This window comes from Watersipora subatra, chromosome 9 (genome assembly GCF_963576615.1).
Source record: "Watersipora subatra chromosome 9, tzWatSuba1.1, whole genome shotgun sequence".
NCBI lineage: Eukaryota > Metazoa > Bryozoa > Gymnolaemata > Cheilostomatida > Watersiporidae > Watersipora > Watersipora subatra.
The window spans coordinates 34,434,004-34,449,634 of NC_088716.1; the positions used below are offsets into that span (position 1 = coordinate 34,434,004).

General features: G+C 37.3%; 2 protein-coding genes across 2 annotated transcripts in view; one reads left to right on the plus strand and one right to left on the minus strand.

The window, feature by feature from the left end:
- The window catches only part of LOC137405400 (activating signal cointegrator 1 complex subunit 3-like), a 242,727-nt gene that overhangs the window by 135,806 nt on the left and 91,290 nt on the right, over positions 1 to 15,631 (minus strand). The gene's annotated exons all lie outside the window — the stretch shown is intronic.
- Positions 570 to 15,238, plus strand: LOC137405405 (uncharacterized). The gene is made up of 7 exons (XM_068091654.1): positions 570 to 699; positions 1,669 to 1,872; positions 4,217 to 4,411; positions 7,352 to 7,483; positions 11,941 to 12,141; positions 14,304 to 14,528; positions 14,729 to 15,238. The coding sequence occupies exons 1-7, from the start codon at positions 627 to 629 to the stop codon at positions 14,779 to 14,781; spliced, it is 1,083 nt and encodes a 360-aa protein (XP_067947755.1). The 5' UTR covers positions 570 to 626; the 3' UTR covers positions 14,782 to 15,238.

The following is a 15,631-nucleotide window of genomic DNA, read 5'->3' on the forward strand; positions in this document are numbered from 1 at the left end:
CATTCTGATTGAATGTTTAATAGTATCTACCAGTACCATGCAGTACTGCTGTCAATAGTTTCAAATGGTAAAAGGTAACAATGATGTCTGCTAGCATTAAGCAACACTAGTCTTCAAAGTGCCTTTGGTTGCAACGCAACAGCATCAATTTTAAATAGATTAAAACAGTTACCTATTTGTTCACTAGCCAACTAAACACCGTGTTTCCTCAAATCATATAAACCGAACTTTGATTAGTTATATTGTAAATGGCGACATTGACCTTTGGCAGCAAAAAGATCAATTCTTGCAAATATGAAATTGGCAAACAGCTTGTCAAGGAAGTTGAAATGGAACTGAGATATTCTCTGGCAGCAAGATTGTTAGCTGATCAGGATTAGGAAAAATTCTGCTAACAAATTTTTTACGGGTTAAACGTCACTGCGAAAAAAACAAAGCACATTCACAATTTATAGAAGCTAAGAAATAGCGCAGAATCTGCATATTGTGGTGAGTTGCCATGGGAACCGAAGAAAATGTAAATCTGGAATGCTAGTCAGAATCCAATTATGAAAGATTACTGAACTTTGCAAGCAAGATCACACCCAGGAACAGACACACAGGAACGGACACTGCAATTAAAAAGAATGGCTGCACAAACGAAGATACTGAGAACACTTCTTGCTGGAGTCATTTTGGACTTATTGAAGGTCATTGCCTGTAAGTAACATATTTTATTTCACTTTGTGTAGTGCCCCTGTCATAGCAGGGGCTGGCTAGTAGTGTCACTGTCACTTCGGGTTGGCTAGTAGTGTCACTGTCATAGCAGGGGCTAGCTAGTAGTGTCACTGTCATATCAGGAGTTGGCTAGTAGTGTCACTGTCATGACAGGGGCTGGCTAATAGTATCACTGTCATAGCATGGGTTGGCTATGACATCACATACTATTCTGGATAATATTTCCAGAATCTGCAGGCAGTCTAACCCCTTCCCCTTTTTTAACCCCTTCCAACTCCATTGCAAGGTTTGACTGCACATTCCAACACTCCCGCTAGCTTTCACTTAATGCCCAACTGTTAAAATAACTTTGCTAGATTACAGCTAGATATTGACATCGTACCACAAACTAAATGCAATCAGGCTTTCAAGTGAATCCAACTTTGCCTCATTTCAATCGTCAGCATCAATGCACAATTATTTCATTCCCTCTGTTTCCATGACATGACTGATCCGTAAGTTTGTGCCATCAACAATATGGAAACGGCAACAATCTAGAGGCAACACGAATTTTGATACTCACAAATTTTTGCCAAATGTTTCATGCTTGTGAAAAATGGAAACGGTATGGATGATGCGCAAGGAAATGCCGTGCAATCTATTCCATTTTAAATGTTTCCCATACCTGTTGTTCTTATGTCAGTTTGAACAGTTTCGAATGCGCCGCTATGACCTCTGGCGTAGAAACCCTTACCTTTTTTGACAAAGCGCTAGTGTTAATCCGCAACATGCGCATATCTTTGCAACACTTTCCCCTTGCTAACTCAATGTGTGTACAACTCCGAATCGGCATATAGAAACAATGAATAAATATATGTACATGTAGAATAGGTTGAAACTTATTGGTCTGTTCATATTCTTGAGTTAATGGACAATTTAACTGCGCATATAAACCTGTCACAAATATTTTAGTTGAACTCACATCTAATTCCGAAGTCCTCTGCCATGGCCAGCCGCTTTATATGAAACCATGTGGACGCTATTTTGAACTGCAGGCATACATGAGCATTCGATCCATTACGGTTCTGACTGACTCTAATGTGGACAGAATACTCAACAAAACAGGCCAAACCACAACCGGCTGTGGTGGATTTGAGTGCCAACGAGTAATGCATAGTAAGTTTGATAGAGTTTTCTAACTATGAAAGCCTATATCTAGTGCTACTGAGTCTTTAACTAATAATACTGAGTCTTTAACTAATAATACTGAGTTTTTAACTAATAATACTGAGTCAACTGGTAATACCGAGTCAACTAGTAATACTGAGTCTTTAACTAGTAATACTGAGTCTTTAACTAGTAATACTGAGTTTTTAACTAGTAATACCGAGTTTTTAACTAGTAATACCGAGTTTTTAACTAGTAATACCGAGTTTTTAACTAGTAATACTGAGTCTTTAACTAGTAATACTGAGTTTTTAACTAGTAATATACTGACTCTTTGACATCATCAACTAGCATACCAACAGACAGTCTGAAAATGCATTTCCTCTTCATGGATAATTAGGAAAAAAGACTACAACTCAAAAGTGCTACCTTTATCAATCAACTAAATGGCAATTAAATCAAATTTCATTAAAAAAAGTTATGAATTATTCAATTAATATATTACCTGATAAAATTGCAGATATATTGACTTGAAATATCTAGAGATGCACCTCATTCAGAGACAAAAGCATTTGAACTGTAGGGAAGGATTAGTGTTTCTAGATTATGAATTAACAAAGATTAAACTTTGTCCCGGGCGACTAGAGTACATAACTGTATTGACTTACCATAAATTCCGGTGTATGAGCCGACTCGGCGTATAAGGCAATTTGGCGTATAAATCGGGGTATAAAGTTTCATTTAAAAATACTGGTTCTGACTACCTTCTCTGGCTCAAATCCTTAGATGGTTAATAGTTAGCATCAGAGGCAGACGATGCGTAGTTGAAGAAATGTGATTCAAAAAAGCCGTCAGCAAACACGCCAGCTGAGGAAATGTGATTCTAAAAAGCCATCAGCAAACAGCCGAAGTCTTTTTTGTGTCGTCGGCAATACGTACAACTATTAACAAAAAAATGAGAGATGAAAGTTCTAGTAAAGACCACAAACCACAGAAAACTATTCTTCACCATATTGGGCCACCCTATCAATAGACCGAACTGCCACCTTTGATAATAGGCCTACATATTTACGTATTTAATAAAAAAGTCATGCTGCAAGACAGATATCTGTCAAGAATTGTGATTCATGTACAAGAAAAAAGATAGATGGATAATAGTGGAGATGCCAAATGAATTACGGAAGTGTGGGCTTGTAGGCAGATACTACGAAAAAAGCATCAAGTTCGGAAAAACACGTCATTCCAGAAGAGAATCCTAGCGATGACAATTTGAATGGTGAAGAATGTGACTTTGTGTTTGATCCATATCATGTCGCGTAGGATTACTAGTATTTTACTATTTTATAAATAAATAAACATCTCTATATTTCATATCATGTAATTTTAATTTGCGATGGTTTTTTGAAGTTGGATTTTACTAGAAATTGTGTCATAAAAAACCTGATCGCTGTACAAGTCGAGGATAGATTTTTAAGTTTGAAATTCGGTGCCAAATTGTTGACAAGCATGAATTTATAGTAAGTGCGCACAGCCCCAAAAGCGTATCATGTGAATCATGGAAACATAGTGTATAGCTGAAGTAATAAACATCTTCACCATAGGTGATCACTGTGTTCAGCTGAACACGGAGTCTATTGGAGTAAGATCTAAAATCGACCACATTAGCCTGTGGGAGTAGTTGAACCAATCGGACCAGTGTGGGGTAGGATTGGTTTATTGGTAATACGGAGCGGTACCAGTCACACCCAGAGCAAGTCACAATAGAATGTCAAAGTTGTGGAAGGGTCAATGCACCTAAAATTCAGTCTGTTTGTTACAAAATATGCGGCCATGACTATTCCTTATGCTGGAGAGTCAACAACAGACACCATAGATATAATAAACCCTAGACTAGTACTAGTACTAGACTAGTACTATACTATTACTAGGGTTTACTATAATATCTATGACAGACACTGAAGCGATAATGTGCCAATACTTCAACTCGCCTCACGCCATTCCTGTGGTCAATAACGATGTTCTATAACGTCTTGGTGCAAATGAGTGGGCTAACATAAGGCTAATAAAGGTGCCGTCATCAAGTAGAAGTCATGCTTGCTAAAGTCAGTCCTAAACAGGAGTTGGAGCAGATGTCAAAGCTGTGATGCAATTCACAAGAATGTCGCCATCTGTGACGGTTGACGATGGTTGGCATAATTATTTTAGGTGCTTAAAACATGCTCAGATAACTACACCAACAATTATAACTAAAAAAAGACTTTAGACAAAGTTTTCAACACGTCAACCTTATTGTTCAGACCAAATAGAGTTTCATAGAGAGGATTCTATTTGAAACTTGTCGCTGCATTTACAGAGTCTACCGACCTTGGAATATCCTATGACTATAGACACCTCTACGAGTGGATAGCCAGTAGCTGTGAGGGAAGAATTGAGTGTCTCCCTGCAGGACTCTTACCAGAGCATTGGAACCTTATTGATGATACAGGGGATTCATGTGGTGCTGGCACACAGTACTTTGTCTCAGCCCTTGTTGATTACCGGTGTGAAGGTATCTTTAGCTTATATACTAGAGAACAGCTGGAGTTCTCTCTAAATGTTAAGCATTTTTCTGAGCATTTTTACCACTTGCTTTACAATATGGTGAAAATGGAAAACTACTGTTGACAAATGACTTCGAAAAAGGTAAGTGCAGGACAACAGCAGAGTATATCCAAGTTGCCAAAACATTTATGGAACAGTCAACTTCTAACCTAGAACGATTTTTTACTACATAATTTTCAATTATTTGACAAGCAAGTACATGAGCAATAGCGTAGGTCAATGGCAAACGCAGGTTATTATTGCTACTAGTACCCTGGCAGTGTCGAAAGACTGAGAGATGGACAAGTGTGCCAATAAAGCGCAGAGAATATAACTACATGTATATGTGCAGTTATTCTAAAATGGGGAAACAGTGTTGTAGCTGCCATAGCATATATATATATATACATACATATACATACATACATATATATATATATATATATATATATATATATATATATATATATATATATATATATATATATATATATTAGTGCTGGGCACGAATAATTCTTGGCCAACGAGCTTAGACTCCGTTCCCTTCTGTTTGATTTTTCAAGTATCAGGTAGATGGTAGTGCTTGGCACGAGTACTTCTTGGCCAACGGGTTTTTCGGGTATCGGGTTTGTGGATACGGTTTTATGTCTAAAATTTCTAAACATCAGACATATTTTAAATTTACCATGTAATTATAATTCTATTCCCAATTTATTTATTGTTTTTTACTATTTTCTAATGACCGATATTCGTGCTCGCAGCCTTAACCCTTGGAAGTTCGAACCCCAACTGTCAGCTTTCTGGCGTATGTCAGAATCTCTATCGGCTAGAATTCCAGCACTCACACGGCTTTGTTTACAAAAGCCGTTTTTAAGTAACAGCTAAAGATCAATCAAATTTACTTTTGCACAAGATATTAGACCAGAAATTTCACTCACATTTGTAACCATTTTCAAATATCTTCACCTACCTCCTTCGTTTTTATAACAAACTTTATTTGAACGATATCGCGAAAAAATTGACACAACTCGCTTGTTAGTAGGTCATGAAAGATTGTGATGCAAATAAAGAACTTTATAATACTAATTACAACTTTCCAGTATATTTTGAGTCATAAAATAATGATCAGCATGTGCTCAATGAATATGATGCTATTGTAAATGTTTTGACGAGTTTTTTAAAACCGTACACACTTTTATGGTTTTAGCCCGAATAATTATAAAGCACTGCTTTTCTGTTTGATGACATTTGCTGTGGGTTGCCCGACTTTTTTACAAGTGTTCTATCAAATATCATAGTATTATGAGCACGTTTAAATATATGTATATATATATATATATAATAAAAGTTTCAAAACTTCGGATCGTTGGACAGATTTCCAAGAGTTACTGACACGCAATGACAAAGAAAGCCAGTGTTAAAAGGGTTAACATTTGGGTTATCAAACAGTGTTTAGAAAGCAAGGCCCAATAGACCGAGTTTTTGTCCACTTTACTCGACGGATCCGTGTACCAAAACCCGAACTTGAAAGTCAAAACCCGATCCCGCAAGACCGAAATCTCTATTACCTGATACTCGAGAGAAGATAAACCCGCGAGTCCAATGAGTTTTCGTACTCGTGCCGAGCACTAATCCCACGAACAAACGAGCGGAAGCGAAGTATGAGAGTTTTTATGATAAATGCATGTGCACACAACTTACGAAAATTATTTATCAACAATGTGACGAACCCTTGTCTCGAAATTTCATCAACAAATTAAACCATCGTTTTGTAGATTAGTTAAAGTATAATAACGATACAAAACACATGTAAGCCTATTTAAATATGTTACCAAGTCTTTGTAAATTATCGAAATTCTTTTAAAACTTACCCATCTGATCGGATTATACACAAATAGACAGATTTATTAGGACGAAAATCGTCACAAAACGCTTGAAAAGCTTGGTTTAATAAAAGTTAAGACCGGAAATTGAAACACCGGGCGACAGATAATAGAACGATTAAGTTGTGCGCATTTCGCGAAAAAATAACGTGCACATTTCACCAGTCTATGGCATTGTCGACAGTTTCTGTAATTAACGTAGGAGTACTGAAATCATTTCATTTTTGCCGATTTCAAACTGACATTTTAGACACTTGAGTACTTTGGTATTCTAACTGATGTCCAACGCAGTGTAAGTAAAGGAAATGACGATATTTTTTCTAACTATTCTTATGAGATTATTACGATATTTTATTATAAGTTTGGATGACTACAGAACAATGACTACGTAGCACAGATTTTCTAAAAATCTATATAAATATCACAACTTTTTGATATCGCTAACTATGACGTTTTTAAATGTAAACAAAATTGTGCATTGGTTTTATATTATTACTACATTAATAATATTGATTATTCTAATAATATCAGTGCATTTTACTTCTAATATTGGCCAATATTGCATTTCTCCTATTGCAGGGGGAGAGATATAAACATATAATCTTCTCCTTTCATTATTGCTGTTTGTTGTATATAATAACACCCACACCCAGTACATTACAGCTACCATTGCAGTTCTCCTATTGCACTGCAGTGCCATTTGACTGCTAATATTGCATTTCTAAACCATCAGTACCCTTTCTTTTTTCCAATATCACTTTGGTCGTGGGCTGTATGACAGTGGAATTTGTAGTATATATACATAATATTATAGGCCTATATAATATTATATATATTATACACAATATATATGATATATATATTATATAATATAATAAATATTTAATATGTTAATAAATTTAACATATAATAAATATAATATATATATTAGGCTATATTATATATATATAATATATTATATAATATATATAAACTTGATATATATATATAAATGTGAAGATTATTCAAATGCTGGACTTTTACAGTCAATAGTAACATTTCGACTGTGGCACCTCCTCCATCAACCACACCACGAAGTAAGCCAACTACACCAACGACTACAACACCATTTCCTGTATTCTTGCAAATCTATCAGCCAAGCCTAGAAGGGATGGAAAGTATGTGCTTATCAAGAAGCAAATTTGAAAACTCAGTTCATCAGAATGTTTTTATATGAGATAAATTTTACTAAATAAGGGTTGTTCATATGAATTTTTAAAAAGCTTTCAGCCACATCAGGAAGTAAACCCTGTTTGGGTAATAAAAGCAATGTAATAATTGAACACTTCACAATCCCTGTTTCCATGACGCGTTTGATGTGCAAATTTGAGCTAATCCGCAGGTTGACCGCATCATGAAAACGGCATAAATTCGCAAGATAAGTGAGTTTTGAGATTTGCAAAACTTTATCGAATCCATGATGCTTGCACATAATAAAAACAGCCCTGCGACTGATGCGCATTAAAATATCACGCCAGCTATTCAATTTCAAGCATTTTCAATATTTCCGTCGTCCTTTCTCGATCAAGTTTCAGGTGCTTATGTCGCAAACACACTAGCCTGTCTTGACAAACTGTTGTTTTTGCAGAGTTGTCCCCCGTCGAGCGGGCGAGCAATACAACAGCTTGTGACAAGACGTACTGCACCTGATGCATCAGCTGCACTTATAGGGAGTTGTTCTCTTCCATCTATGCGGCTTGGTTTCGATGTTATGTTGGTCGCTCCATTGGTAATCATAACGGATTTCGCGTAAAAGTTTATGCAGAAAAAAAAGATTACAACGTTTAACCAAAGACCAGTCTCTGTTGTAAACGTTAGTAGAATTTAGGAATAAAATAAATTGAAAATAAAATCTACAAGAACAAATAAAACTGACTGATACAAAAATAGAAATTAAACTAACTGAGCGCACAAGTACGACATGTTTAGTCGCTGTTGTTGCCTAAGTTCTCAAATTCTACTAAAGTTTACCGCAGAGACTGGTCGCTGGTTAAACGTTGTGATCTTATTTTTTTCAACATACATTTTTGCGCGAAATCCGTGATGATTACCAATGGAGCGACTGACATAACATCGCAACCAAGCCGCATAGATGGAAGAGAACAACTCCCTATAAGTGCAGCTGATGCATCAGATGCAGTACGTCTTGTGACAAGCTGTTGTGTTGCTCGCCCGCTCGACGGGAGGACAGCTTCGCAAAAACAACAGTTTGTCAAGACAGGCTACAAACAAGTGCGTCGCTAACTCCGTCGCTAAATATTAACCTATAGCGTACAATTCTTTACCCTTTTTCAACAAGGCACCGGAGTCAATCCGCATCATGTGAATGTCTATAGAAACACTTAATTCACACGGTAATGCAACTTGCGCACAGCTCTAAACCTGCATGATGTGATTCATGCGTGTTATGAAAACAAAATAAACATGTACTTAGAACGTGAACTAGATCAAGCAGCAACTACGTAGTCATAGTATTGACATGGTAAACAAGATAGGCCAACGCCCAAACTCATACTAGTCTGTCTAACAGCATATCCAAGTTTCATAAATGCTAATCTAACCTCGTCATTTATGGTTCTACTGGCTGCCGACTAGTAAACACAACTTTAAGATTACAATTGTGCTTCTTTGCACGGCTCTAAGCTTTGCTAAAGGCAATCACACATAATCAGCAGAAATTATCATAATTATCTTAAGTCATAGAGGCTTGGTGACACATTCTAATGACTCATGACACGGACAGACATGTGGTCAGCTATAGAAGCTCATTTTTCAAGCTTCATAGAATAGTGAAAGAAATGCCTGTTTTTCTCCACATTGTGTCATGCATCTTGCAGGAGATATGCCAGGCCAAAGTCTATGTAAGTCAATAAAGACTAATCAAGGGACTGATACATCAAGGGACTGATACATCAAGGGACTGACACACCAAGGGACTGACACATCTAGGGACTGATACATCAAGGGACTGACACATCAAGGGACTGACACATTTAGGGACTGACGCATCAAGGGACTGACGCATCAAGGGACTGACGCATCAAGGGACTGACACATCTAGGGACTGACACATCTAGAGACTGACACATCAAGGGACTGACACATCAAGGGACTGACACATCAAGGGACTGACACAACAAGGGACTGATACATCAAGGGACTGACACACCTAGGGACTGACATATCAAAGGACTGACACATTAAGGGACTGACACAACAAGGGACTGACACATCAAGGGACTGACACATCTAGGGACTGACACATCAAGAGACTGACACATCTAGGGACTGACACATCTAGGAACTGACACATCTAGGGACTGACACATCAAGGGACTGACACAACAAAGGACTGACACAACAAGGGACTGACACATCTAGGGACTGACACATCTAGGGACTGACACATCTAGGGACTGACGCATCAAGGGACTGACACATCTAGGGACTGACACAACAAGGGACTGACACGTAAGACACAAATCTAAATTAACAAATGCTCATAACCAAACACAAGTCTCATAAAAATTCAAGTCACGGTGACAAGGTAAACATGTCATAACGTAACATAACGCTGTGACTTTCAGTTACATGTCTCTATTTAGGTCACCTCGTGCTTGTAGTCACCACTTGTACACATATATGTCACTATTCAGGTCACCTAGTGCTTGTAGTTGCAACTTGTACATTTACATGTAACTATTTGGGTTACCTAGTGCTTGATGCTGCCACTTGAGTGCTTATGCCACTATTTAGGTCACATAGTGCTTGATGCTGTCACCTGAGAACTTATGTCACTATTTAGGTCACATAGTGATTGACGTTGTGACATGCCACTATTCCATAGCAATGGCTACTCTTTCAGATGCAAGTAAACACGATCTAAGATGTGAACATGATTCAAGATGTGCAAAGATCCAAGTTGAACACAAGCTTTGCTTTGATCAATAACAAATTTCAGTCCTGAGGCATGAATTTGTTCAACCAAATCCTCCATTTCGAATAAAACAGCACTTTGATGAATCTAAATTTTTATTGACATAAGAATTGATTATTGGTGTTCCAATTGTTAATATGAAGCATAAATCAAATTAACACATTGTTAACACAGATTATTTATTCATTAAATACTGAACTGACAAAGAAACTCAGACTGAGACAGACTAGTCCAAAAGTATCCAAAAACATCTGATTTTTCAATGGCTATTTTTTTATGACTAGCCATCTTCTCATGACTAGCTATCTATTCTTGGCTAGCCATCCGTTCATGACTGGCTATTCGTTCATGACTATCTATCAGTTCTGACTATCTATATGTTCATGACTAGAGCTGGCACGGGTAGCTCGTCCGGTTTTGACCCACCGGGTGAGAGGTGCCCGGGCCGGGCCACCCGACTCTCGGGTCTTCCTATACAAAGACACAAGTAGGTTTATGGCTAAATGAGAGCGATTGTATATCGCTTTTTATGTGCAATTGAAAAAGTCGCGCTTAGTCCTAGCGCGGAAGGACCAGGCGAAATAAAACAAGGTGAGTCGCAACTATATTTTTACATCTGCGACATTAGTCTTTGGACTATAGGTTTTGCAACGTTTTTGGCAAGAAATAATCAACGTGTCGGCGGTCTGAGAGTTCCCTTTCACGAAAGGGAATGACCAAGTTTTTTGTACAATATGCGAAAGCAAGTTGAGCTACAAAGAAAGGTCCACCTCAATACTATCGAGGCATTTACAACGAAGGCATCCTGAGGAACTTGAATGCGCGTCTAAGAACCTTCAATCCAGCAAATTTATTTTATTTTAGTTTCTTTCATCGATACCAGAAGTTTTAGGGAAGCGATGGATTTTTGCTTTCCATTACGCTGGGTTATCTATTTTTATATTTGTAAAGTATTTCTTAACTAATCTCTTCTTGTTGATTATAATAGCAGAATTGAAAATAAAATCTGTAATAAAAACACTCTAGCCAAAGTCGTGTCATCAATCTATCATCCATTGAATAGCATTGATCCACCAATGTCTAGCCATAAATCGTAGATTGCATCTATGAACCAAGCTACAAAATATAATGATTGGTGTGATAATAGGTTCTTTTATTTTAGGTTATTGATGTAAAAACATTAGGCTGTAATAGAACTATCTTTTAACCTTAAATGAATAAAAATAATCACGCGTGTTGACCCAGCCCACTCGATCTTGGCCCTCATTGCTGACCCTGAGTCTGGCCCGACCCTGCATTCCTTGGTCTCGTTCCAGCTCTATTCATGACTATATGTTCATGACTGGCTATACGTTCATGACTGGCTATCTGTTCATGACTATCTATCTGTTCATGACTAGCTATCTGTTCATGACAAGCTATTTGTTCATGACTAGCTGTCTGTAAATGGCTAACTATCTGTTCATGGCTAGCTATCTGTTCACGACTAGCTATCTGTTAATGACTAATTATCTGTTCATGACTGTCTATTTGGTCATGGCTAACTATTTGTTCATGGCTAGCTATCTGTTCATATATATGACAAGATACCGATAGCAAATGTGCATTATCTGCATATCAGCTGCTGAACTATTTCAGAGGTGATTCTTGGAGTGGCTATCGGGCTCTCTCTCACCATCCTCCTAGTGCTACTAATAGTTCTTTACTGCTGTGAGCGGTACAGGCATCATATGAAGTTTGGCAAGCTATTGAGGATGCTGGGAGCTCCACAAGAGCAAAATGACGCATTTGATGAAATGGATTATGGGAGGATGGAGGCATGGAAAGAGGAAACAGCAAGTGAATTTATTAGAAATGTTAATCTCTCGAGTACTTCTCTTGAATTCACTATAATTTGGATGAATGACATTAGGTGGGCTGGGTCAAAATTCCCTAAAGCCGTGGTCACACGGGCACCGAACCGAACTAAATGACGCAAAACGACGTCGTTTTCAGCTCTAAAAAGTTCGGCTGAGGACATTTCTGGCCGAAACGAACTATTTCGGTACTGCTCGAAATTTCGTGCCGAACCCTTGCTCTTATTGGCTGGTTAAAATTCTAGAATTCTAGCGAGCACGCGTCACATTTCTTCTTACGTGCGTGTGAGTAAAGTTAAAAAAAGAAATGGGACGATACCTTTATTTCGTTAAATAAACAACATGAAGCAATTTACGACAAGTTTCACCCGGACTTGTGATTGGGTTGCATAAATGTAAGATGTTGCACTTAAGTTTTGCATAAATGTAGGGGAATGGTTGTGATTTTCTTTCGTGTAGAATATAAGTAATGTGTCATATTCATCCTGATGAACTATCGTTGACTGATTTATTTATGTAAAACCACAGTACTATGATAAAGACTGTTTTTGTTTGTTATGTACTCAGCATAGAAAAACATTCATATGTTAATAAAAAAATATAATTATGTTGATGGGAAGGGTTAGCAAAATATTTGTATCGAGTGATTTACTTTGAGCAGCCGAACGATCTTCTGATAAATCTGCTGTGTAATTATAATTTATAATTGTTCCTCAAAGTTTTTCTGTTTACAATAGAAATATTTAACTCAAATACATAACAACTACTAATGAAACCGTGTCCTGTCTCTATACGTATGGTATCTAGGAAGCGAAGTTACTTCGGTGGCCGTGTGACATGTGCCACGAACCGAACCAGCCTCCGAACCGAACCTACGTCGGTTCGGTGCTCGTGTGACCACGCCTTAAAACTTCACCATATTGTTGAGCAGTGCAAGCTTAATAATTTAGGAGTTGTTCCTCCAGAAACAAACATTTTTCTTGGCCAGCCTTCTTTGAGCTAAAGCCAAATGTTTCGGATGGTCTCAGTCATTCTTCATAATTATATATTGACTAAAAACAACTTTTGGAAGCCAGTGGAACGCAAGGCTATATTACAAAAAAGGGGCACCAAAACTGATGTTGTATTAAAACTGCTGTATTGATGCTAAAAGCTTGACCTTGAGTGGCTCAACTGGATAACTAAATTTGCTGAGATCTCCTTCTTGCTGCTTCATCTAACTAGTCATCATCTAACTAGTCATCATCCAACTGGTCATCATCTAACTAGACATCATCTAACTAGTCATCATCTAACTAGTCATCATCCAACTTGTCATCATCCAACTAGTCATCATCCAACTAGTCATCATCCAACTAGTCGTCATCTAACTAGTCGTCATCTAACTAGTCGTCATCCAACTAGTCGTCATCCAACTAGTCGTCATCCAACTAGTCATCATCCAACTAGTCATCATCTAACTAGTCATCATCCAACTAGTCATCATCTAACTAGTCATCATCTAACTAGACATCATCTAACTAGTCATCATCCAACAAGTCATCATCCAACTAGTCATCATCCAACTAGTCATCATCCAACTAGTCATCATCCAACTAGCCATCATCCAACTAGTCATCATCTAACTAGTCATCATCCAACTAGTCATCATCCAACTAGTCATCATCTAACTAGTCATCATCTAACTAGTCATCATCTAACCAGTCACATATTTGCCTAAGATTACGGGGATATGCATTTTCTGCAACTTATCAAAACGTGTGCCTGTCACTACCAGATTTATACAAGGTAAATGATCCTAACATCTATCCTAATCCTAATATCCAACAGGTCAATGAAATGCAAGCCATGTAATGCCGTGTTAGACCAAGTGTTGATGTCATTGGCAACAGCACTGACTTTTGTTCAAAACACCAGCCCGTCTAGCAACAAGAGTATATTACATTTTTCATTAAAAATTTGAAGCACCTGCAAAATTTAAATTACATTCAACACTTTTCTGCATCAATCAATTTTGATGTAGATAAGCACGAGTGAATTATTTTAAAATCTAACGTAGATTTCCTGTTATTCATACGAGAATTGAATAACAGGAATAACAGTATGCAATAAAGGTGTTGTATGACCAAGTGTCTTGTACTGCAGATCTAGATGCTCTTGGAGAGTATACTGGAGTGAAACCAGATGAATTTTTAACTCTTGACAAGCGTACAATGGAGAGGCAAGGCCAGATTATGTACGACACTCCAGTCGGTACAATGGGAAAAGGAAACAGCTGCTCCACTCTGGACAGAATCGATAAAAAGCGACCGAAGGCCGTTGCAATCAAATTGCTGAATGAGCACCAGGGTCCTACCGACTATGAAACTGGTAGATTATATCATAGAACCTCGCACAATCATTTGCAAATTCTGTGTAAAATGGTAAATTATGGGAAGATGAAAGTGGTATAACTAGAGTAGAAAAAGAAAGGACGACTAACAACATCAGTAACCAATAAAAACATAGTACCAATATAGATAAAGCTTACTATAGCAGTCAAAGCATGATGTTATACTGGTTATTTGTAGAAGAGAACTTGGAGCTAGAGAGACGAATGGCAGCCACACTAGAATCAGACTGATGCGTAGGAGTTACTAACTACAATAGTGAATTCTAATTTGACAGAAAGTTCACATTTAAGGCTACTACAGAGTAGTTTCATTGTTTTGTCGCGCAGCTACCCTTCCCGTCGAATGATCAACTACCCTACGCTTATGTGTGTTCGATAACGGAGTCTACGAACACTTGTCATTATTTAATAAACACAGAATCAAAAAAATGTAATGCGATGTATGCTGGGATAAGTTGACCATAGTTTTAGGTGGTCATATCAAATGATCACTTCAAAACAACATTCTACTACATGTACTACCTTAGTGTCAGGTGACCATATCAAATGATCACTTCAATACCATATTTTCATATTTCTAACACAATAAACCTAATTCGGTTGTAACTATAATACACAGCTTGCAATTCAATTTGAGAACCAATCTAGCGAATTACATTTAAAAACAAGTGTCAACTGAATATAAAAATCACAAATCAAATATTTCAGTTTTCTTCTCTTTTCACTTCTTCAGTTAAAAGTACAAAATTGCTACAAAGGAGACCAGAAAAAAATTGTTTACATTGTTTGTCTATGGGTAAACGCATGAGTCTCAATAATAAAGACCTACGAGTATGAAGTTGTCAGGTATGATGCTCACATGAAACTGTGTTAATTGTTACAGAAGGTCTGGTAGCGATTCACATGCAACTACATGTTCTTATTCATGAGAATTTTAATCCTGGAAGCTTATGAAATGGATTAATTGGACAACTTTGTAGAGTTAGAAACAGTTAGGGTAGACACTTCCTTAAAAATCATACATATCGACTCGTTTCATAACAAAGTTTTTAACAAAACAATATATTGCCTGGAGATTACG

What these genes read in the sequence shown, in the direction of transcription:
- LOC137405405 (XM_068091654.1), top strand. Translation starts at nt 627, where the DNA reads ATGGCTGCACAAACGAAGATACTGAGAACACTTCTTGCTGGAGTCATT. An exon ending in AAGCCTAGAAGGGATGGAAA is followed by an intron (nt 7,484 to 11,940) that starts GTATGTGCTTAT and finishes GAACTATTTCAG; the next exon opens with AGGTGATTCTTGGAGTGGCT. An exon ending in ATGGAAAGAGGAAACAGCAA is followed by an intron (nt 12,142 to 14,303) that starts GTGAATTTATTA and finishes CTTGTACTGCAG; the next exon opens with ATCTAGATGCTCTTGGAGAG.